Consider the following 24,398-nt stretch of genomic DNA (forward strand, 5'->3'; position numbering starts at 1 on the left):
GGGTGGCGGTACGCGTCCTCGGACCTTTTCATACCCCCACTATCCACATCGGCGTGGAGTTGATCTTAGATCGAGCCCGAAGCGTGACAAGTAATCCGCCTCCGCTCGCCACGCTTCGGGGCTCGGTGGCTCGCTACACTATCTAGAGTCAGCTCCACGACGACGTGGATAGTGGGGGTATGAAAAGGTCGGAGGACGTGTACCGCCGCCCCACGCGGGCTCGCTGCGCTCGCCACGCTTCGGGTTGGCGATGATAGTAGGGGTGGCGTTGACAATGGGGGTGCATTTAACATTGTAAGCACCCATCAGGGTGCTTGTACAATTAAAAATCGCATTGCATGCCGCTATATTGCATGCGATGCAATGCGATCAAAATCGGGGGCGCCGTGCTAGGAAACAAGTACCATCAATCCTAACTCGTTATATAGAAGAATGCCTTTCACAAATACAAATATTACCGTATCCCCTCGCTAGGTCGTGAAACAGTGGAACGTGAGGTCTATCGGAAAACTCCTCCGCATGATTTACGAGGGCGTCTTTCACCGTCTCGTACCCGCACAGTATGACCATTTTCTGGGAGCATATTTTTATGCTGAACACAGAACCATACTTCTTGGAGAGCTGCAAGGGAGAAAGGGTTAATGTTCAGTCTATTGCTGGACATACGTGGGTATAGTGGTGCACATTCTTAATACAGAATATTGCCTTTACAGAGAGTTGCTGCAACATTATAGCCCTGAGCATGTAAAACTAGCAGCACAGATCCCGCAATATTATCCAGCTCAAGAGGGCGGGGTGATGAATTGGTGAAGTGTGATTGGTCCTCTGCAGCCATCTAGAATTTTATTAATGAAGCTGTGTGCGTGAACCGATCAATTTAAAATTGGCAACACCACTATTGTGCCTGCAGTCTCTGCCACCAAACTCTGCAGTAACGGATTCTCAGGATCCATCCCCGGTGCCTCCACCATTGAGTCCTGCCACATGAGATCAGGGGCACGACTCCCAAAGGCAATGGATTTGCCTGCCTCCGGGTTCCGAGCACTAAAGGTGCACCTGCAGTGGCGCAGCAATAGCCCCCAAAGACTCAACAATGGCTTTGGATGGTGGCATCGGGGGGTGGGGGTGGGGGCATGACCATCCCCATGCAGCAGAGAGGTCAAGAAGAATAAATAGTAGTGGCCCTTAGATTTGGCAGCATGGAGGTCATTGCAGACTTTTGTGAGGGCAGTTTCAGTAGAATGGAGAGGACGGAAGCCGGAACGAAATGGACCATGCTGGGAGTCGGAGGAAAGAAAGTCAGTTGGGTCGTTGTAGACAATGTGCTTAAGGAGTTCGGAGGCAAAAAGAAGGAGAGAAATGAGACGGTAGCTGGAGGGAGTGTTAGGGACATGTATAGGGGGCATTTAGTTTGATACCTTTTTTATGTCCTTAAATGTTATTATAATATAAAAACCTAATCTTATATATTTATATATATCTACACACAAAACCGTAATAAACATTTTTTGTATACATCTGTGCCTTAGTCAGACTCCATATTCTATTCAGTAGTTAAAAGATGACAATTGGCTTATTTTCTGGTCGACCTGCCGAGCGAATCCCCAAAATCGGTCTGAATACCCCCAATCTCTTATATATTTGGCTACATGTGTCAATCATCCTGGGAGTGTGTGTATAACGCTGGACAGGGTCACATATGAAACTCCACCCCCCACCCAGCCTTATACACACACACCACACATAATACACACACACACACACACACACGTAGCCTAATATATAAGAGATAATACACACATATTGGCCCCTGCCTGCCTGCACTACACCCCCCGCAATACCACACACCTATAATACTCACAGACACATGTAGCTCAGCCAGCGTCGATGGGGGCGGAAGGGAGTGCAGTGAATAAATTAAGTCTGCGCAGCTGCAGATCTGTGGTGCTGACATAGCAGCCTCTGGCAGCCAGGGGGAGCAGCTCTGCCTCCTCTCAGGCTGACCTCGAGTCGCAGACAGAGTCACATGGTCACAGCCTGAGAGGAGAGAAGCATGATGCAGCTGTGACTCGGCAGAGCTGCCTCCTCCTTTATAGTAAAGCTCTGGGCTGGCTGTAGCTCCTCTCAGGCATTTCCAATCTGCTGCTGGCCGGGTGAAGCAAGACTGCTCTGTGAGTGTCAGGCGCCACAGGTATGTCACATGTGGGAGGGGGATGCCAGCAAGTCTGGGGAAGGAGGGGGAGAGGAGGAGGTTGTCTATAATATCTTAGGGGGGGGGGTGCACAAGGCAACAGCAACCCGCTCCCCCACCCCCCCCCCGCCCCGGCCTGCACGCCCCACCGTCCTGCACACCCACCCCTGGCACACACACACACACCACCACCCCCCCTGCCTGCACACAGCAGCAACCCGCTCCCCCCCCCGGCCTGCACACCCCACCGTCCTGCACACCCACCCCTGGCACACACAGACACCCCCGCCTGCACACAGCAGCAAGGTCACCGGGCAGACACACACAGGTGTACTCATTACTCACTGACACACTTCCCAGGTCACAGCGCAGACACACAGGTGTACTCATTACTCACTGACACACTTCCCAGGTCACCGGGCAAACACACAGGTGTACTCATTACTCACTGACACACTTCCCAGGTCACTGCGCAGACACACAGGTGTACTCATTACTCACTAATATACTACCCAGGTCACAGCGCAGACACACAAGTGTACTCATTACTCACTGACCCACTTCCCAGGTCACAGCGCAGACACACAGGTGTAATTACTCACGGACACTTCCCAGGTTACAGCGCAGACACAGGTGTACTCATTATTCACTAACATACTTTCCAGGTCACAGCGCAGACACACAGGTGCACTCATTACTCACTGACACACTTCCCTCATCACTGCGCAGACACACAAATGTAATCATTACTCACTGACACTCCCCAGGTCACCACGCAGACACACAGGTGTACTCATTACTCACTGTCACTTCCCAGGTCACCGCGCAGACACACAGGTGTACTCATTACTCACTGACACACTTCCCACGTCACCGCACAGACACACAGGTGTACTCATTACTCACTGTCACTTCCCAGGTCACCGCGCAGACACACAGGTGTACTCATTACTCACTGACACACTTCCCAGGTCAACACGCAGACACACAGGTGTACTCATTACTCACTGACACACTTCCCAGGTCAACACGCAGACACACCACCAAAATCCCTAACCCAACACACCCCTTCCCGCCAACACCATCCGCCCCACCCAAAATTAAACACATTCATCCACAAATAACAAACATAATTCACATTAAAATATATTTATAATTTTAATGGGGCGTAGACCCTTACGACGGTGTGAAGAGCGCCCGTAGGGCGCGATGAAACACCTAGTGTGTTTATATAAGTCAAGAAATATTCCAAAAACAGTGTTTTTTTAGAATATTTCTGATTTTTTTTTCCCTTGCCCCTTTTTACATACTTACCGGCCTTCAGGATCTTCTGCAGCATCTTCAGCGGTCCCAGGGGTGCATTGCGCGGGTGCGTGGGCGCGCCGGTAACACCACCGGCGCGCCTGCAAACTCACGCAATGCACCCCTGGGACTACTGAAGAAGATCCTAAAAGCCGCTGTGGACGCATGGGGGACCATCGGGGAGACCAGGTAAGTTTGTTAAAAAAATAAATAATCCCCCAATGTGTTTATAGGTAAGTTTGTTAAAAAAATATATCTAAAAACCGTGGTCCCGAGCATTTCGGATAAAGGATACTCAACCTGTATACATAATAATTTACAGGAGTTACCCAATGAACAATGAAGTGATGACTTCAGAACACACAGTTTATACAGATGCTTACAGAAACACAAACACTAACATCCCGTTTGTTTATTACTAACATCTCATGTGTATTTCTTATATTTCTTATCAATAATATATAACAAATATAACATATATTAACGTTGTACCTCTATGAAGGTCTTGTGTGGCTTCTTCAGGTTTAGCATGTGCATGTTCCCAATGATCGGCAATGGCTTTGGTCCCGGTGGGAAGTTTTTGTTCGGAACCTCCTTTGATCCATAGAAAACGTTGAATAAGAACAGACAGAGCAAAACCAGTAAAATAACCGTCGCCGGGTCAGTAACAAACATGGCGGCAGCAAACCTAGAAGGGAAACGAGAGAATTCAGTGGACCCCTTCATGTACATGCAGGGGCAAATTTACTAATATCGGAGTTCTCTTGCAGATGGGATGTTGCTCTTAGAAACCAATCAGTTTGCATCGCTTTTCTTCTAGAAAGTGATAAATAATAAAGTAGAATCTGATTGGTTGCAATAGAATTCCCACCTTAGTAATCTACAACATATTTAAAGCTGATTTAGGGGGTATTCAATCTGTGCCTCCGTCGGAAATAGCGTCCCTCGCCTATTCAATGCTGCCATTACCGACAGCATCGAAAGCAGTTTCCAACAAAAAAGATCCAACTTTTAAAAAAGTCGGATCTATTTTGTCGGAAATGGCTGCGGATTGTCAAATTCACGGCCGTGTTCCGACAATCCGCGGCAATTTTTGTACTATTATTTAGGTACTACATCCCTACATGACCTTGGCCTTGGTACATTTTCAGCCCCAGGCCCATTAGGCCTCTACTCCGGCCCTTGGAGTACCCAAATAATCTGGATTCTCTTCTACCTGCCAGGAAAGTGTGTAAATATGCAATATAGTTGGCTTACAATTAAGTATGGTACCCCATGTGACACCTGTAATGAGGGGTACATGAATTCCATTACTTGGGGACCTCACAGCCAATCAGGGAGCACCATTTAGTAGTGCTCTCCTGATAGGCTTAGTGCTGCTGAGCTGTCACACAAGCGTATACCCTACTCTTCTACAGGGAAAAGCCATATAGAAGTCTATGGGTGGTAACCTCAAACCTCAAGCTCAATTGAGGACAACCACAAGATGACTGTATGTTCCTGCACTGTGATATAAACTTTAATGGGGATCTTTGCCCATCGCAGTCTAGTCTTGTGGTGACTGCGTCTGTGTGGTAAACCAAAAGGTCAACTGAGGTCAATCTTGTGATGGATCACATGTACAGTATGTATCAGGGTTGCCGACTTTCAAATTACCCGTTTGGGGGCGGGGCTTCACTGTGACGTCATTAAGCTCCACCCCCATTATGGGAAATAGTTGAAATCACTGATCTCCATGGTGGGGGCGGGGCTAAAATGACATTAGTGTGTCATTTTAGCTCCGCCCCCTCCTCTGAGACCCGCGGATTGCGGCATTTAAATGCTGCAATCGGGGGGCTCAGTGGGGGTCCCCCTGATTCCGGGAGGTTTGCCCACCCTTCCGGGGGGCCGGGAGGGGGACCCGATTTTCGGGAGACTCCCGGTAATTCCGGGAGGGTAGGCAACCCTGGTATGTATCACCATGGATTATACGAATTATTGCCTTGATACATTATGTTTCATATATAGAATATGTACAAATTATTAACATTCCCACATACTGTATGACCCTTTCAAACTAAAGAAATTAAAAAGAGCTGAGTCATTATTCGGCAGTCAAACCTAATAAGCACACACAATTTTCGGTACTCTTTACCTAGAACGGCGCCCGTCGCGGGCATCGCGGGTACATTTATGTCTGCCCGCGACGCGACCGACGCGATGCCCGCGATTTTCCCATTGAAACCCATGTTAAACCTGAAAAATCGTGTCGGTCGCGTCGCGGCCGGCCATAAATGTACCCGCGATGCCCGCGACGCGATGCTCCCGATTTCCCATAGGAATCAATGTTAAATGCCCGCGATGGACCCGATTTTACTGTTAAATGGCTCAATGGACCCGATTTGGCCATAGGAATCAATGTTAAATGGGCCACAGAGCCCATTAACCCTTAAATGGCCCCCCCAATTTTTAACGCCACCCCACGATCCACGTCAACCCGGAGGGTGGCGAGCGCAGCGAGCCCGCGAGGGGCGGCGGTACGCGTCCTCCGACCTTTTCATGCCCTACTATCCACGTCGGCGTGGAGTTGAGAATAGAATAGTGTGGCGAGCGCAGCGAGCCACCGAGCCCGAAGCGTGGCGAGCGCAGCGAGCCCCGCGAGGGGACGCGGATACCTTCACAGGTAAACGCGTCCCCTCGCGGGCTTCACAGGTGTCCGTGGCCACGCGGACACCTGTGAAGCCCGCGAGGAGACGCGTATAACTGTGAAGGTATCCGCGTGCGCTCGCCACGCTTCGGGCTCGGTGGCTCGCTGCGCTCGCCACACTATTCTATTCTCAACTCCACGCCGACGTGGATAGTAGGGCATGAAAAGGTCGTAGGACGCGTACCGCCGCCCCTCGCGGGCTCGCTGCGCTCGCCACGCTTCGGGTTCGCGTTGATCGTGGGGTGGCGTTAAAAATTTTGGGGGCCATTTAAGACTTCAGGGGGACTATTAGGGCTCTGTGGCCCATTTAACATTGTTTCCTATGTAAAAATCGCGGGCATTGAGGCATTTAACGCTAAAATCGCGGTCAATCTTCCTTTTTAACATTGTTCCCTATGGGAAAATCGCGGTAATCGCGGGTACCCGATTTTGATGTACCCGCGATTTACCCGCGATGCCCGCGATTACCGCAATTTTACCCCCGATGCCCGCGATTTCAATCGTGGGCGCCGTTCTAGGTAAAGAGTACCCAATTTTCAATTAAATTGTCACTGCACAGCTTTCTATTTGCCTGCAGCCTGGATTTTGTGAGGTATGGTGTATGGAGGCATAATTCACATTGATTTAAAATCCAGAAAATGTGGGACCAATGTAATAATATACAGGAATACTCACAAACTCACAATAACAAAACTTGCATCCACATGTTTTACCATTGTACACATAGAAGTCAGGCAATGTAACACAGGGAGTTGCAAACTCACACCTAAAACATTGCCAAAAATCATTAAAAAAAACAGAACAAGAAGCAAAAGAATGGCGTGTTTAACAGAAGCATGGGAAATCCAGGCATGCAAATGTCTGGAAAAGTTAGGAAAGAGTTAAAAAAATAAGTCATACTCACCTATTCCAGTGTCAATTATGTCCTCTTTGTTCCATGCAGGCATCCAGAGTCTTCATGGGAAAAAAAATCCAGTAACCCGGCACCAGTAAACATACTTGTAGAAGTGACCTGTACTGCTGCTCTGTTGTATCCCATGATGGGAACCAATAGATTAACCTCTAGTAACCTTGTAGATCCCATCATAGGATACAAGTAGCAGCAGTTCTCACTATTGAAGTGAATGGGAGAAGTGCTTATTGACTGAGAAAGTCAGGCAATCATCTCTCTCGGCCAATCAATGGTCCCACATTGCTTTCTATGGGAACATACAGTACCTTTAAAAAGTGGTGCAACTAGAATTGTGGCATAATCAAAAATGTTCCATGCTCATTGTCACATCAGTGTTCACAGAATCCTAGCACTTCTTGGTAACCCTATACATTCCATTAGAACCTCTTGCACCTGTCTCCTCCCAGGCGGCCATTTATGGAAGGAAATTTTCAGCAGATACTATGTGGACGGCCAGAGCACATGAAATCTGCATAAAACAGGCGCTGGCGCCCAAAAGCCACCATGTGGATCGCAGTGGAATTGTTATGCCATTGCCTAGAAAGACAGCGGAACAAGAGTATTTTAGCAGATATGTCAGAGAGAGAGAGAGAGAGACACGGTGTGTAGCCATGGCAACCCAGATACAGTCAGGAAGAATGCTGTGGTCAGCCACGCACTGGGACAATCCAGAGATGTGGAATAAGTAATAAAAACATAGTAAACAGCACTGTCTGGCCAGGCATAATATAATGAGAACATAAACCACAAGAACTCCGTAGTTCCATTGGGCATAAGCTTTGGAAAGTTTCATTTTCTGGAGCTTGATAAACCCCCCCCCCCCAGGGTGGTTCATTAGCATACCCCGCATGATCCATTCCAGTAGGGACACAATGCTCTGTTCCTGGACTTCCTTGCCAGTGGCAGTTGCAGAGGTGGAGCTGTAGCACAATCTAAAATTCAAATAGTGGAGTCACCAACTGCCACCCCAACCACTGCCACGCACCGCCAGCCAGGAATCACAGGCAGTGGTGTGTCTCCCTTATTTTAATTTTAGACTGCGCTACAGCATTTTGGTAGGTATGCAATAGGGTACCGGGCATCATCATAGGCAGGTGGTTTGGAAGCATTGATGCACAATTGCATCATCGAAGCCCTTCTTTCATACATTACAATGATCAGATTTCCAGCATTGTAAAGTGGGGGAGGGGCAATGATGTTGCCGGGTATGCAGGAATATTAAGGAGAGAGCAAGTGGGGTTGGGGGTGGCTGACCAGCTCTGGAAAACAGAGGATGGTCGGGTTTGCCACACGATTTTCTGGAGCCTCCCAGCCATTCCTTAAGATTAAGTATGGGAAAAGGTGTTTGGGTATGGGTCATAGGGGTTTATTCTGGTTCACTCCTTCTGGCAAATTCCTTCTCAAATGGACAAAACCATGTGCACTGCAGGTGGGGCAGATGATACTTGTGCAGAGTGAGTTAGATTTGAGTGGGATTTTACTTCACAGTGAGATCTATATTGCAGTGTAAAAATAAGGCAGTCAGTATTTACCCTGCACAGAAACAAAATAACTCACCCAAATCTAATTCTCTCTGCACATGTTACATCTGCCCCCCTGCAGTGCATATGGGTTTGTCCACCTAAGAAGGAATTTGCCAGAAGGAGTGAACCAGAATAACCCCCATAGTGTCAACCTACAGTAGAGACCGTTAAACATTTGTGTAATGGGACATACAGTATGCACAAAGTGTGCTGAAAACCAAGATTAAACTGGCTGTGGGCTGAATAAGTCAGAAGCCATTAACGAGCCCTATATTTTGTTAGAAGTAGTGTTAGTGCTAGCTTAGCTAAAAGAAAGGTTTGGTCTGTTTAGCCTTGTGGTTATTTAGTGTCCTATGAGGAGTGTAAGGGGAGTAGCCAATAAAGGGGTATATTAGTTCAGGTGGTATCTGTTCTCTCTACCACCCTATATTTTTGCTTTTCTTTCCTGTTTCTCCATTCCGATTTGATATTGAATTCTTTATAGTCAGCTAATAAAAGCCAGAGGGACGGGAAGCTTACTTGCCTATGGGAGAAGCCCAGAGAGGAGACTGTGCAGCCTTTTCCAGGGGCGGGACTTGCCATCAATAAGCCCTATGTCCGTTAAGCCCTGTCCCCAATTCTGTAAATGCCCGATTCGCGGCTCTTCGGGGAGGGGGTGGTGCTAAATTATGCAATTTGCCGGGGCTGCTGCGGGGGATCACTAAATGTGGGACTCTTACCCACCCTTTCCGGGGGGCCAAGAGGGGGACCCAATTTTTGGGACCCTCCCGGCCATACTGGGAGGGTAGGTAAGTATGGAGGGAAGTCACTACCTTGCAGGCGGTCAAAGCCTTGCATAAGTGGTCATTGTGGGGCACCCCCTTTTGTAGGGACAACGGCTGTGTCCTTCCCATGCGGGTGGACCAACAGCATTTCAAGTGTGGGAGCACTCATTGCTTTGCCAGATTAAAGGGTGGTGAGTCTTGCACAATGCAGGTTTTCAGCTAAGATCTAGTTGACTGGTGCTGGCGGTTGGTAGTGCCTTTCTTTGCCATCCTCCACAGTTCATTTCAACCAGGTCACCAAACAATACATGCTTGATGACTGTTTCAAATCTAGCAGTTGGTGTCCGTGTGGTTATTCCTTATGGGGCCCATAGACGGTCCGTTCCCAGACCGTCCGTTCTGTACTATGAGATGCGCAATCCCACGCATCTCATAGTACGGTACAAAAAGTATGTGCTGCACATACTATTTGTACTAGCTGTTCATCGCATCGCATTGCATCAGAGTTGCCTACCCTCCCGCATTTAGCGGGAGGCTCCCGATTTTTACCAGAGCCTCCCGGTCCCCCGCAAACCTTGATCAAGGTCCCGTTTTTTGCAGGTCCCAGCGCGAAAACTACACTGCGCATGCGCGAGGAGGTAACAAAACAGATGTTTAAAGTTGGGATGCGCAACCTCACTTTACTTAGATGCCGGCACGGCACTAGTGTATTTATGGGTAGCGGCTTCTCTGACAGGCAGCAAGAGGCCTATCTGCCGCTGCCACCGTCGCCTTCTGCTGCAGCTACTGCTGCAGCTGTCCAGCCCGGCTGACAGTGCAGGGTGACAGCTGCCCTTCAGCCTAGAGCGGGCAGCCACAATCAGCTGGGGACTTCCACCCTGCACACGCCAGGCAGGCTGCGGCTCCGTGACTGCGCGTCCCAGTGAAGAGGAGGAGATCCCTGTCCCCTTCATCAGCCTGGCTGGCTCTACTCCCACATGGCAGCCAATGACAGAGCTCATCATCCTCCCAGCCCCTGAGACCGGGTCCTCTATTCCTCCCAGCCTCAGGCAGCACCACAATGTATGTTACAATATACAGTATAAGAGGTGAGGGGCGATAGGTGTATAAAGAGTTTATATGGTGGGTTAGTGATAGGAAGGTATACATATTAGATGTGGGGGGGATGATAGTCATATATGTGTATATAATGGAAGTGGGAGGGGGTAATAGTAATATATGTATGTATAATGGATGTGTGAGGGTTTATAGTAATATATGTACAGTATGTATAATGTATATAATGGATGTTTGTGGGGGATATATGTGTGTGTGTGTCATGATGTGGTCATTGTAGGCATGCCCCCATACAGAATAGCATGTGGCTCCGCCCCCGAACTGCCTCTTTTTTACTCCCGGAGATGGCCCCGCCCCCCTGCCGAGGAGAGCTGGCTGCTCAAAAGTCAGTAAGTATGACGGCCACCTATACCAATGTCAGTGACCTGCTACCTTGGAAGGGGGGGGGGGGGGGTTATTCAGAGTGGATCACTGGGTGTGTGAATTCGCAAGCAGAACGATTCATGAATGACATGTGCATGGGTAGGGATCGTAGTGTGAATGCACAAGGCTAAACAGTGACAAAAATCAGTGATTACTTTTCTCACAATTTCCACGCACTATGACTGACAGGAAGTCAGCATTTGTGGGGGGTAACTGGCCGTTTCCTGGGAGTGTCGAAAAAAGGCGTGCCAAAACATTTTCCGGGAGAGTCTGTGATGTCAGCCTAGGTCAGCCCGCCTCTGCCGCACAGTTGTGGAAGAGTAAGAGTTACGCACAGTTGCACAGGCCGGCAAATCATTCGATGGCGTGTGAGTTGTGAATGGATTTGCAGCTGACCGGTGATCAGTGATCCATTCACAATCCTGTGGCTAATCACTGTATATTCTGATTGGTCATTGCTAAATGCCCAGGAAATCCTGTTGCAGTAATACTGTGATGAAATACGTACTTCTATATAGAGGAACATGTCAGGAAATGAGGTTTAGTGGAGGAATACACCCTGTATTACTGTACAAGGCGTTGCTTTTAAAACTCGCAAAACATGTGGATGACAAACATATTTCAGAACATATTGCAATGCAATTACTGTGCCGTCCAATGTGATGTGGACACGCTATTGACATGTACATTTAGGGGGTTATTCTAATTGATTCACTCGGATACGAATTCGCATCCAAACCCCGCTTTGCAAATGGTTGGCTGCTGCCATCTATGCGCAAGCACGATTCGCGCGCAGAGCATGCAAAGGGATGTTACACAGTAACCCAAATCTAACTCTCTCTGCACAAGTTACATCTGCCCCCCTGCAGTGCACATGGTTTTGCCCATCTAAGAAGGATTTTGTCAGAAAGAGTGAACTAGAATAACACCCACAGTTCTTAGCCCCCTGCCGGGATGCAGTTTAAATCCCGGTGGTCGGGAGCCCGGCGTTCAAAATCCCGACGCCGGAATCCCGAACGCCGAAATCCCGACACTTTCTCCCCCCGTGGGTGTCCACGACACCCTCGGAGGGAGAATAAATTAGTGTGCCGAGCGTAGCAAGGCACCTAGCCCGCTGTGTGGCGAGCGCAGCGAGCCCACAAGGGGGGGGGGGGGGGCGATCCACGTCCCCCCCTTGTCGGGATTTCGGCGTTCGGGATTCCGGCGTCGGGATTATGAACGCCAGGATCCCGACCGCCTGCTTTTCATGCCGAATCCCCCCCTGCCATATTGGTGCACCTGCCCCCAGAGCAGGTGACATCACTGAACAAGCCCCGGGTCACAAAAACTATGCTGACCCTTGGTCTTATATCCTGGGCAGCTAAACCAGTCACACAACCCTCTGTACATCACAGCCCTGGACATAGCTAAAGGCCAATACACACTTGAAGATTTTCATTTTAAAAGACTTTGCCAAAAATCTGTGATAGATATAGCTATCACCAAAGTAGTGCGTACACACTGAGCTATTTTCCCCAAAGAGCGAGAGATTTTCAGAAGGCGAAAGACTTTGCTGAAAATCTTTCATTATAAGGCGATTTACATAATTAGTTGGGTTTGAATTCCAAGGGTGGGAGCAGGGGACATTTTATTCCTGTTCTTGGTGCCTGATGCAGAACTTATTGCTGGGCTGCATATATTCAGAGCCCAGCACAAGTAAACTCCACCCCGCGCCGCCCTGACCAGGCAAAATCCCACCCATGTGCACGGAAAACATTTCATTTCAATGAACAATTGAACAATTCAATGATGCGCCAGCTCACAACTTGCTAGTGAATCGGAACTCGCGGCCCGGCAGCCAATCAGGCATCAGTGGCTCTTGATTGGCTGCTGGGCCCCAAGCTTCGATTGGCTCATGAGTCGCAAACCGGGGCATCATTTGAAATAGTCACGCCACAGACGGATGGACCTGCTCTGAGATAGCCGGTTTTCCCACCGTTCTGCCCGGCTGTCTCCTTTAGCGATGTAGGCAGGGCCAGACAACAGGGCAAAGTGAGCTGACGGAACGCAGTTCCACCCCAGTCCGGCTCACTTTAACCCCAGGTGGCAGGGGGGGGGGGAGAGCAGGCGCCAAAGGGACGCAGGGACACGGCGCTCACTGAGGCTCGCCCTTACACCCTGGCCGCCGCTCGCCCTTACACACTGGCTGCCGCTCGCCCTTACACACTGGCCGCTGCTTCCCTGTCCTCACTCCCGGGCCCTGATGGATCAAAGCAGCAGAGGTACTGTTCTGTGTACCTGCGCTTGGGGGGGCTGTTTGGTGGCGATGGCTAGGGGGGGGGGCTGTTTGGCGGCAGTGGCGAGGGGTGGCAGAATTTTTATGCCGGGGGGGGGGGGGGGGAGCTATAATTGTACTACTGCCTGGTGGGCAGTGGTGCCAATAATATATACATTGCTGGCCCGTGGCAGCAATGCATATATTACTGGCATATGAGTAACATTGGTGGGCAGTGATGACAATAATATATACATTGTTGGCCTGTTGCCAGCAATGTATATATTACTGGCTAATTAATAATCATTGGTGCACAGTGGTGCCAGTAATATATACATTGCTGACCTGTGCCAGCAATGTATATATCACTGACTTAACATTGGTGGCCAGCGGTGTGCTCCGTTTTGAGCAGGGCGGGGGGCGGGGCCAGCACCGCTTTGTGTTCTGGGGATGGGAGAGCCGGGTGATCAGCGGCTGCAGGGCTTTGCAGCAGCAAAGAACAATATACCCTGAGGGTAAATCAGGCGCAAAGAATAAATGTATATAATAAATGTATATTTTTATCTACAAGGTACACAGCTCGATGACTGCTGCTCCCATAAAAGTCTTTTTTACAGAAAGGAAAAATAAGTACTTGTTTCCTAGCACGGCCACACCGATTTACATCGGGGTGGTCATGTCGGAAAAATCGGGTCGATCGCATCGCATGCGATGCGATCGACGCGACCGACCGATTTTGGACCCGATTTTTTTTTTTAATGAAATGTAAATCGGGTCCCTGGGACCCGATTTTACATTGTATTCAATGTAAAAATATTCCCAACCCCCCCAAATTTAACGGCGTACACCGCACCCCACGATAGACGCCAACCCGAAGTGTGGCGAGCGCAGCGAGCCCGCGAGGGGCGGCGGTGCGCGTCCTCCGACCTTTTTATTCCCCTACTATCCACGTCGGCGTGGAGTTGAGAATAGAATAGTGTGGCGAGCGCAGCGAGCCACCGAGCCCGAAGCGTGGCGAGCGCAGCGCGCCCCGCGAGGGGACGCGGATACCTTCACAGGTAAACGCGTCCCTTCGCGGACTTCACAGGTGTCCGCGTCGCCACCGACACCTGTGAAGCCTGCGAGGGGACGCGTATAACTGTGAAGGTATCCGCGTCCCCTCGCCACGCTTCGGGCTCGGTGGCTCGCTGCGCTCGCCACACTATTCTATTCTCAACTCCACGCCGACGTGGATAGTAGGGGAATGAAAAGGTCGGAGGACGCGCACCGCCGCCCCTCGCGGGCTCGCTGCGCTCGCCACGCTTCGGGTTGGCGTCTATCGTGGGGTGACGACGGGGACATCTATAATGTGAAATGGGTCATATTGGCCCATTTCACATTTTTCACATTTTTTCACTATTTCAATGTCAAAAATATTTTAACATTGAACCCGATGGAAAAATCGGGGGCATCGCGTCGTGACCATTGTTAATGGTCCCGACCGACGCGATGCCCCCGATATTTTACATTTCCCGACACGATTTCAATGTTAAAATATTTTTTAACATTGAAGCCTATGGGGAAATCGCGGGCATCGCGTCGGTCGCGTCGGGACCATTGTTAACGGTCCCGACCGACGCGATGCCCCCGATATTTTATCCTAGCCGGCCAAATGGACCTGATTTCAAAGGAAATCGGGTCCATCTTATGAATCGTGTACCTTAACTAAAGGTACACGATCCATAAGATTTGTGGCCGTGCTAGGAAACAAGTACCGAAAAATATATATAAATCAAAAGAGCGCACTGTGTTGATCTTTTTATATATTTTTTTTACTCAATCAATAATAATTCATTTAATACATTGTAAAAACAGACAAAAAGTATATTTAAAAAATATATGCATTAAGCACTAAAAATAAATTCATTAAAACATCCGACCATGAACCCTATAGGAATAACCGGTTTTAGTAATTAAGCCTTGATTGCATCTGAAACAGTTCCTGAAAAGTCAGTGTAGCAGTTCCTTTTTTAATAATAGATGCTGGTGGACAACTGTTTGATAACAATAAAGCGGTGCTCCTTATGTAAGTAATGGGTTATATTACCAGCTGATTCCTGGGGGTAGGTGCGGCGGTGATCTTGTCTCCACACAGACACCCGCTACTACCGGTGTTGCTCCGATAGTATGGGAGCCGGTACCGGGAGCAGGCGTCGTGGACGGGTCTCAGCTGGTCTGCTGACAACCAGCGTGGCTCTGATGTGATGAGAGCTAACGCTGGGAGCTGACACGGCTGGTGAGTGTAGCATTAAACCCGGACGACCAGATGGAAAGGACGTCTGTGCGCACCTGAGCCGAGGACACTGGAACAATACACCTTTGGATGTTTTTGGAGCAGTCCAACAGTTGAGAGCAAGGTGGAAGCAAAGGGCCTTATTTTGGTTCATTCTTTCTGACAAAATCCTTCTTAGATGGACAAAACCATGTGCACTGCAGGGGGGCAGATGTAACATGTGCAGAGAGAATTAGATTTGGGTAAGTTATTTTGTTTCTGTGCAGGGTAAATACTGACTGCTTTATTTTTACACTGCAATATAGATCTCACTTTGAAGTAAAACCCCACCCAAATCTAATTCTCTCTGCACAAGTAACACCTGCCCCCCTGCAGTGCACATGGTTTTGCCCATCTAAGAAGGATTTTGTCAGAAAGAATGAACCAAAATAAGGCCCAAATAGAGGCAATCTGAGTCTCTTGAACCGGTAATTTAAAACTGGCACTTCACACTGCATCTATAACCGTTTTGAAACGGTTAAAAATCTGCAATTTACCATGTTATAGCTGCAGGGGCGGATTTAGGGATGAGGGCGCCTAGGCACAACAATAATGTTTACTAAGTAGGACAGTTTATAGGGGCAGTATCTGCATGTCCTATCCATTTACACTCTATTTAAGATGGAATATAGTACACTACAGTGGATATTTTGCAGTTATTGGTACATTTTAGGCTGACAGTACTATCACAGGCATCCAAGTGCCGCCCCCAAACATGTGCCTCACGTGCCTAATGGGAAATTCGGCTCTGTATAGCTACAGTGTGAAAGGGGTATTAGAGATTGTAATTTAACCAATATGTCAGTAAAAGTAAAAAAAAATATCAATCAGCTCCTGCCATGATATAGCCTGTGTTTGAAAAATTGCAGTTAGGAGCTGATTGACACGCTCTCCCTCTCCTTTCTCTCTCTCTCTCTGGCCAGATGTACTAAGCTTGTAACATGATAAAATGGAGAGTGATAAACAGCCAGCCAATCAGCTCCTACCTGCCATGTCACAGGCTGTGTATGAAAAATGCCAGTTATGAGTTGATTGGTTCATGCTTTATCGCTCTCCTTTATATCACTTTTTCAAAGGCTTAATACTGTACATCTGGCCCTCTGACTCTTTATCTCATCTTTAGCTCTCATCAAAACTTAGTAAATAGACCCCTGAATGATCAAAACTATCATTTTCCGGAATATTGGGCCTGATTCAGATCTGATCGCACAGCTGCAAATCTAAACAACCAGCGTTCGATTAAGACACCGCTCCGCTAGAGTTAAATCCCGCCTTGCTAATTGATCTGCTCGCTGTGCGAATGAATGTGCGCAGTTACACATCCATTCGCTTCCGGGCGAATACTGTGTGTGGGTATGGGTCATTGGGTCGACCAAATTAAGGTCGACAGGGCTAAGGACGACACATAAAAATGGTCGACATAGGTAAGGTGGACATGGTCACAAGGTTGACACAAGCATTAGGTTGACAAAGGGAAGGCCGACAGTCAAAAAGGTCAACATGAGTTTTTCACTGTTTTTGAATATTGACACAGTTGACATCGGAAAAGAGTGCCGTGTCCCCTCGCATGGTTCGCTACGCTGGCCGTGCCTCGGGTTCTATGCCTCATCATAACCATCAAAGGAACCTTACACTGGGCACCAATCATTCCGGGTGCCGCGTAGCCCTGGACTTACTCAGCTGTGCGATAGTAGAAGGCATATCAGGCCTGGAGCGGACATCACTCACGGCCTTGCGCATGCGTACTGCGAAGCATACACAAGCGCAGTGAATCGATAATCGGCCGCTGTGCAAACTCGTGGCTGAGTGAACAGTTCTGAATTACCCCAATATACATCAATGGATATTTTTCACTGTTATTGTCATTAATAGTATTTGCTGAAATATTTCAGAATAAGCAGATTATACAAACAGTAATTGTATTATAATGCATTATTATTATTATTATTATTATTATTATTATTATTCCACTATAAGATTATGCAGTTACGTCGGGAAACAGGCCAAATGGAAAAAATACTATATAAAACTGCACATAAACAACATAGTACATAAAGTACACATGTAGCAAACATGCGTCATACAGAACATACAAGAGGCATGGTAACAGATACAGGTGGGCGCAGACAAGAAATAACCTTGGCCCTTATTCTGGTTGGTGCGGTCAGAGCCGCACACGGGGCTCCGACCGCACAAACCAAGGGCCGCCCACCCGACGGATCGCCACGGCCGTCCGTACACGGACGGCTGGCGATCCGCACAAAAATGGTGGAGGCTACGCCTCCACCATGGTGGGAGCTGCCCCCTGCCTTCGATGGTCGACGACCATCGAAGGCAGGCCCGCACGCCGCGGCAGCTCCCGCAAGCTCAGACCACACGGACAATCGTCCGTGTGGGAGCTTGAAAGGGGGCTGAAAGCTGACATCCGGCGACGTCAGCTTTCCGCCCCCATGTCATGGTAATGAGGGCGTCATGCCCTCATTACCATGCACACGCCCCGCGTTTGCATGGGAACGCCCATGAAACGCGGGGCGTACACATAGGGTAATGAGGGGCTGAAGCCCCTCACGCCCCTATACGCCCCCTTTGCGGCGGACGAAATCCGTCTGCGGCGAAGGGGGCTGCACATGCGCAGAATGACCTCTGCGCATGTGCAGAACAAAAACATCGGCGGTACGGCCGCATGCGGGCCGTACCGTCCGATTTAGAATAAGGGCCCTTATTGTGTTATACAGTATACTACATACTGGGCAGTATTCAATGCTGGGGGCAAGCTGTGACAGCGAGCAGGGTTACTATTGAACTGACTGCCCTGCATACGCAGTTTTCCCCTCGCTCCGTTTTTGGAGGGGAAATGGCGTATATGCAGCCGCTAAAACAGTGAGGCTCGCGGCGAAATGCAGTGGGCTCCCAGCATTTGCCGCAAGCCTTGCTGTTTGGGGGAAGCTGTACTCTCACAGCAAGGATTCCCCCGGAACATTGAATAGGGTTAAACGGCAAGGATCACTTGTTTTCTGTGAGCCCCACCATTTAACCCCCCTTGCCGGCCGCATTGAATACACCCCACTATTGTAGAACATGTATTACGTGGTTCTTTGTCTCTACAATTAGTTACTGCAGCCTATTGAGGGCGGGATGTATCAACATACATCTCCGCCCTTCGCACGGCAGCCGCCGCGATGCTACCGCATATGTACTAACATATGCGGCCAGCATCGGGCTGCGGTAACGGAGACCCCCGCGATACCTGTGATGTTGGCTGCGGGGGTCTCCGTCACCTCCCGGCGGCTGCCAGCGTCCCCCTGTGTCTCCTCCTCCCCCCTGAAGCCGGATGTCCTGCCGGCTGTGACACCAGGGGGAGGAGATGATCACAGGAGGACGGGAGGGGGTGGGCGCGCGGACGGCGTACGGCGGGCGGCGAAAGAAGCCCATAGGCTTCTATAGGGTATCGCCACCCAGAGGGTGGCGATACCCTGCCTAGCGAAAACGCTGCGGACGTTTGTTGATACATAGGAAAATGCCGTAAAACGGGGGTTTTACGGCATTTTCCCTTTAGTAAATCTCGCCTTGAGACTTTTAGACTGTCTCATTGCCAAAACAATGTCTCACAGAACTTTGGGGCGTGCAAACATTTAATGGACAGACTATTCAATGCAGCAGGTGACAGTGGTAACTGAAGTGGGGAAAGTCATTTAAAGGGCAGCATGGACGGTGCAATGGTTAGCATTACAGCCTCACAACACTGAGCTCACAGGTTCAATCCCCACCTTGGCCCTTACTGTGTGGAGTTTGTATAGTCTCCCCGTGCTTGCAACAAAAATGAAACCTAGAATGAATGTGTATATGTGGTAGGGAATATAGACTGTAAGCTCCACTGGTTCAACTATTCTCTGTAAAGCGCTGCGGACTCTATGTGCGCTATATAAATAACGTAACAAATAATAAAGGCTGAAGATGTGGTTGTTTTCTTTGGGGAAACCAGAAACCACAGAAGTAAATAGAATTACAAGGTATCATGTGTCCCAGGGGCGGATTGGACCACCGGGAAACCGGGCCATTTCCCGGTGGGCCGGCCCCTAATAGTCACTAAAAGGCCGCCGTTAACCCCATTGGCGGGGCCGCAGACCGCCATCTCTGCGGTTAACGGGCGGCCGTGGCCGCAGCACTGTGCCCCAAACAAATATGGCTGCGGGCAGCCTCGGCTATTACAGAAATAAAAATGGCCGCGGGAGTGCTGGTGCGCATGTGCGACCGCACGCAGCTGCTCCCGCGGTTCTGTGTGTGGCAAGTGTGAGGATGGTTGCGCAGGGAGGCTCTCTCCCTGCTGTACATCCCCGGCCGCTTCTGTCCTCAGACTCTGTAGCTGCCGGCTGCCAGTACACTGTCACACTACATTAGAGGCAGCAGCGCCGGCAGCACAGAGCTCTCTCCCTGACTTCCAACCCACTTTCATGTGTCATCAGTCATGACAGCAGGGACTGGAAAGGGGGCGGAGCAACACGGAGTTGAGGGGCGGGGCTACACGAGTGGAAGGGGGCGGAGCTACACGGGAGCACACATCTAATGAAAGGAAGAAGTAGATGAAGTGCCAGCCAGCTTGATTTTAAGGTAACTAAAGTGTGAGAGAGAGGTTCATACTGTGCGGCATATGTATAATGGACATCACGGTGTGGGGCATATGTATAATGGACATCACGGTGTGGGCATATGTATAATGGGCATCAGGGTGTGCGGCATATGTATAATGGGCATCACGGCGTGTGGCATATGTATAATGGAGCATCATGGTGTGGCATATGTATAATGGGCATCACAGTGTGTGGCATATGTATAATGGAGCATCACGGTGTGTGGCATATGTATAATGGGCATCACGGTGTGTGGCATAAGTATATTGGGCATCACGGTGTGTGGCATATGTATAATGGACATCTCTGTGTGGGGCATATGTATAATGGACATCACGGTGTGGGGCATATGTATAATGGACATCACGGTGTGGGCATATGTATAATGGGCATCAGGGTGTGCGGCATATGTATAATGGGCATCACGGCGTGTGGCATATGTATAATGGAGCATCACGGTGTGGCATATGTTTAATGGGCATCACAGTGTGCGGCATATGTATAATGGGCATCACGGCTTGTGGCATATGTATAATGGAGTATCACGGTGTGTGGCATATGTATAATGGACATCACGGTGTGAGGCATATGTATAATGGGCATCATGTGTGTGTGGCATATGTATAATGGGCATCACGGTGTGCGGCACAAGTATAATGGGCATCACGGTGTGCGGCATATGTATAATGGCATCAGGGTGTGCGGCATATGTATAATGGGCATCACGGTGTGCGACATATTTATAATGGCATCAGGGTGTGCGGCATATGTATAATGGCATCAGGGTGTGCGGCATATGTATAATGGCATCACGGTGTGTGGCATATGTATAATGGAGTATCACGGTGTGTGGCATATGTATAATGGGCATCACGGTGTGCGGCACAAGTATAATGGGCATCACGGTGTGCGGCATATGTATAATGGCATCAGGGTGTGCGGCATATGTATAATGGGCATCACGGTGTGAGGCATATGTGTAATGGGCATCACGGTGTGTGGCATATGTATAATGGGCATCACGGTGTGTGGCATATGTATAATGGGCATCACGGTGTGAGGCATATGTATAATGGCATCATGGTGTGTGGCATATGTATAATGGGCATCACGGTGTGCGGCATATGTATAATGGCATCAGGGTGTGCGGCATATGTATAATGGGCATCACGGTGTGAGGCATATGTATAATGGGCATCACGGTGTGAGGCATATGTATAATGGGCATCACGGTGTGCGGCATATGTATAATGGGCATCACGGTGTGCGGCATATGTATAATGGGCATCACGGTGTGCGGCATATGTATAATGGCATCAGGGTGTGCGGCATATGTATAATGGCATCAGGGTGTGCGGCATATCTATAATGGGCATCAGGGTGTGCGGCATATGTATAATGGGCATCACGGTAATGGCATCAGGATGTGTGGCATATGTATAATGGGCATCAGGATGTGTGGCATATGTATAATGGGCATCACTGTCTCCTCCACCACTTTGTGACTCCCCTCCCTGCATCCCCTGCCACTCTGCATCCCCCCTCCTACCCTGCATCCTGTGCCACCATGCCCCCTCACACTCTGCGTCCTGTGCCACCCTGTGTAAGTCCTCACTCCCTTCGTTCTCAGCCACTCTGCATCTCCCCTCCCAGCATTCTACGGCACCCTCCATCCCCCCCTCCCTCCCTGCATCCTCTTCCACCCTGCCACTCTACTGTGTTGGGAGACCCCCTGTCACCCCCCCCCCCCCCATCTCTATCTCCCCAGCCCCACAGGCTGTAGAATAAACGCTGTACGCATGCGCCTATTCTGCAGCCTGAGGGGCTGGGGACATGGCCAGCAGCTAAGAGAGCCACTAGCCATGCCCTCACAGCAGCAAAAATTGGGCGTGGCCTTGTTGGAATAGGCCACACCCCCATATTGATAGGCCACACCCCCTAAAAATTCGGGGGCGCCTCCGGCGCGCAACAACACTTCCCCCCCCCCCCTCTTAGGGCTGCTTCAAGATTTTTCCTGGGCTGGTTTTAATTCCCAATCCGCCCCTGATGTGTCCCCTCCTGTGGCACTGTGTTCCTGGAAAATCCTAATAATGAAAGCACAGTGCTGACATGTTCTGTCTTACCTGTGTGCCTGATACACTTCCTCTGCCACAGAACGTCCAGTTACAGCGTCTCCCCTCTCTGCCTGTGTGTGCTTGTGTTGTGTGTCCTCCTGCAGCAGCTCCACCCACACTACTCTCCTATTACTTTCTCAGAATGTTTGCAGTGCACACTGTAAATAAATATGTACAATGAAAGCAAGTTACATAATACCCGCTCCACATTGTCCGTAAAACATTTAACCCTTGTGGTCTGTATCAGACGGCAGGGAGGCCACAGCTGAACGGGATACGGGTCATTAGGTTAAACCTATTTAGGAAGACATGCACTGGGTGGAATCGGTACATCTGTCAGACCAGACTAAGGTGGCCATACACACGCAGATTTATCTTCAGATCTGGCTGGTTGGAACAAAAACCTGGTCATGGATGAGAGCAAATGACAGTTGACCATTTGTTTGGAAATGCTGGGAAACTGACAAACTGTCACTCATCCATAACCATGTTTTTATTCCAACCAGCCAGATCTGAAGATAAATCTTACTAGTGTATGGGCATTAAGGTCTACAGTCATTAGGTCGACCCCGGAAGGTCGACTGGTCCCAAGGTCGACAGGGTTAAAGGTCGACGTGGGTCAAGGTGAACATGACTTAAGGTCGACATGGGCCAAGGTCGACATGGTTCTAGGTCGACATGGTTCTAGGTCGACAGTCATTAGGTCAACATGAGTTTTTCACTGTTTTTTTACCCGAATGTCGACATGGACACAGTTGGAGTTGAACCGCAGCCCCTTGCATCACTCTCTTCACTCGCAATGCTTCGGGCACACTATTTTATTCTCCCACCACGCCCCAGTGGATGGTAGGGCATGAAATACCTCCTGTCGGCACATGTCCGCTCAAAAAACTGTGAAAAAATCATGTCGACCTAATGACTGTCGACCTAGAACCATGTCGACATTGCCCCATGTCCACCTTTAACCCTGTCAACCTAGTGGCCAGTCGACTTTTCTGGGGTCGACCTAACGACTGTCGACCTAAGTGTGGTCTGACAGATGACCGTTTCCTCACTGGGTAGTCCACTGAAGGTCGACGGAGCTTAGTTTGACACCTGGAATATGTCGACATGGCTAATGTCGACATGGTTTGAAGGTCAACACAAGCATTAGGTCAACAAAGGCAAGGTTGACATGAGTTTTTCATGTTTTTTTTTTTTTGAGCCGACATGTGCCGACAGGCGAAATTCCGTTCCCTATCATCCACTAGGGCGTGGTGGGAGAATAGCCCGAAGCATGGCGAGTGCAGCGAGCTATGCGAGGGGACATGGTACACTTTGATGGTGTCCCTATCGACTATGTCAACTTTGACTGTCGACATTGCCATTTTTTTATCTAATGCTTTTTTTGACCTTCCAAACATGTCGATTTTAGTCATGTCGACCTATTTCAGGTGTCGACTTAAGCCCTGTCGACCTAATGTATGTTCACCTAAATTGGTTAAACCCAATGACCCATACCCAGTTGATCCTGGTGTCACAGTTTCCCTAGGGTAAGCCCTGTACACACGGGGCGATTTCAGCATGAATCACCGGGGATATGGTCGCTGAGCAACCATATCCCCGTGTGTACGGGGCGTCGGGCACCGGGAACGCGCTCCCGCAACCAACCCTTTTTCCTTTGGCTTGGAGAATGCTCCTGCTGTCAACGGCTTCTCTGCATCCAGAGGCTTCCCCCGGCAGTGTCTCATCATGCATTAGGTCCACATGGTCATTAGGTCAACAGAGGCATTAGGTCCATATGGAAAAGGTCGACATGAGGCCCCATAATCGACAATGGGGGCCTTAGGAAATAATTTCATTTCCTGTCTCCATTATCAGAAAACTGAGGTGTATCTGTACAAGATTGGCCGGACTTCTAGGGGTACTGTATATTTACTACGGTGCAGATTTTTAGAAGTGGAGATGTAGTCCATAGTAACCAGTCAGATATCGCATACCTCCCAACTTCTTCAGCAGGGAAATAGGGAACAACAGGGAAAAAGTGATCAGTGCGCAACTATCTGCAGCTGGTACTAGGACTTGTCAGGTCCTCAGAATGTAGAAAAAGTAAAAGAAATATGTACCAGCGCTGGCTGAATGTGGGTTGTAACAAAAATTTGTGGAACGGTATCCTGTACAAAATACAATTTATTAAAGTAGAATTTAAAAAGCT

The 24,398-nt window shown here is 49.2% G+C and overlaps 1 protein-coding gene across 1 annotated transcript in view; it reads right to left on the reverse strand.

Annotated features, from left to right (window-relative positions):
• LOC146063036 (uncharacterized) overlaps positions 1–24,398 on the reverse strand; it is an 83,765-nt gene that overhangs the window by 53,088 nt on the left and 6,279 nt on the right. The window contains exons 2-3 of the mRNA XM_083175046.1: positions 3,986–4,181; positions 459–621 (exon numbers count right to left, since the gene is read on the reverse strand). Of these exons, the coding sequence (XP_083031172.1) occupies positions 459–621; positions 3,986–4,181 (359 nt within the window). The remainder of the gene's footprint in view (positions 1–458; positions 622–3,985; positions 4,182–24,398) is intronic.

The sequence above is a fragment of the Crinia signifera genome, chromosome 3 (genome assembly GCF_055691185.1).
Source record: "Crinia signifera chromosome 3, ASM5569118v1, whole genome shotgun sequence".
Classification (NCBI taxonomy): Eukaryota; Metazoa; Chordata; class Amphibia; order Anura; family Myobatrachidae; genus Crinia; species Crinia signifera.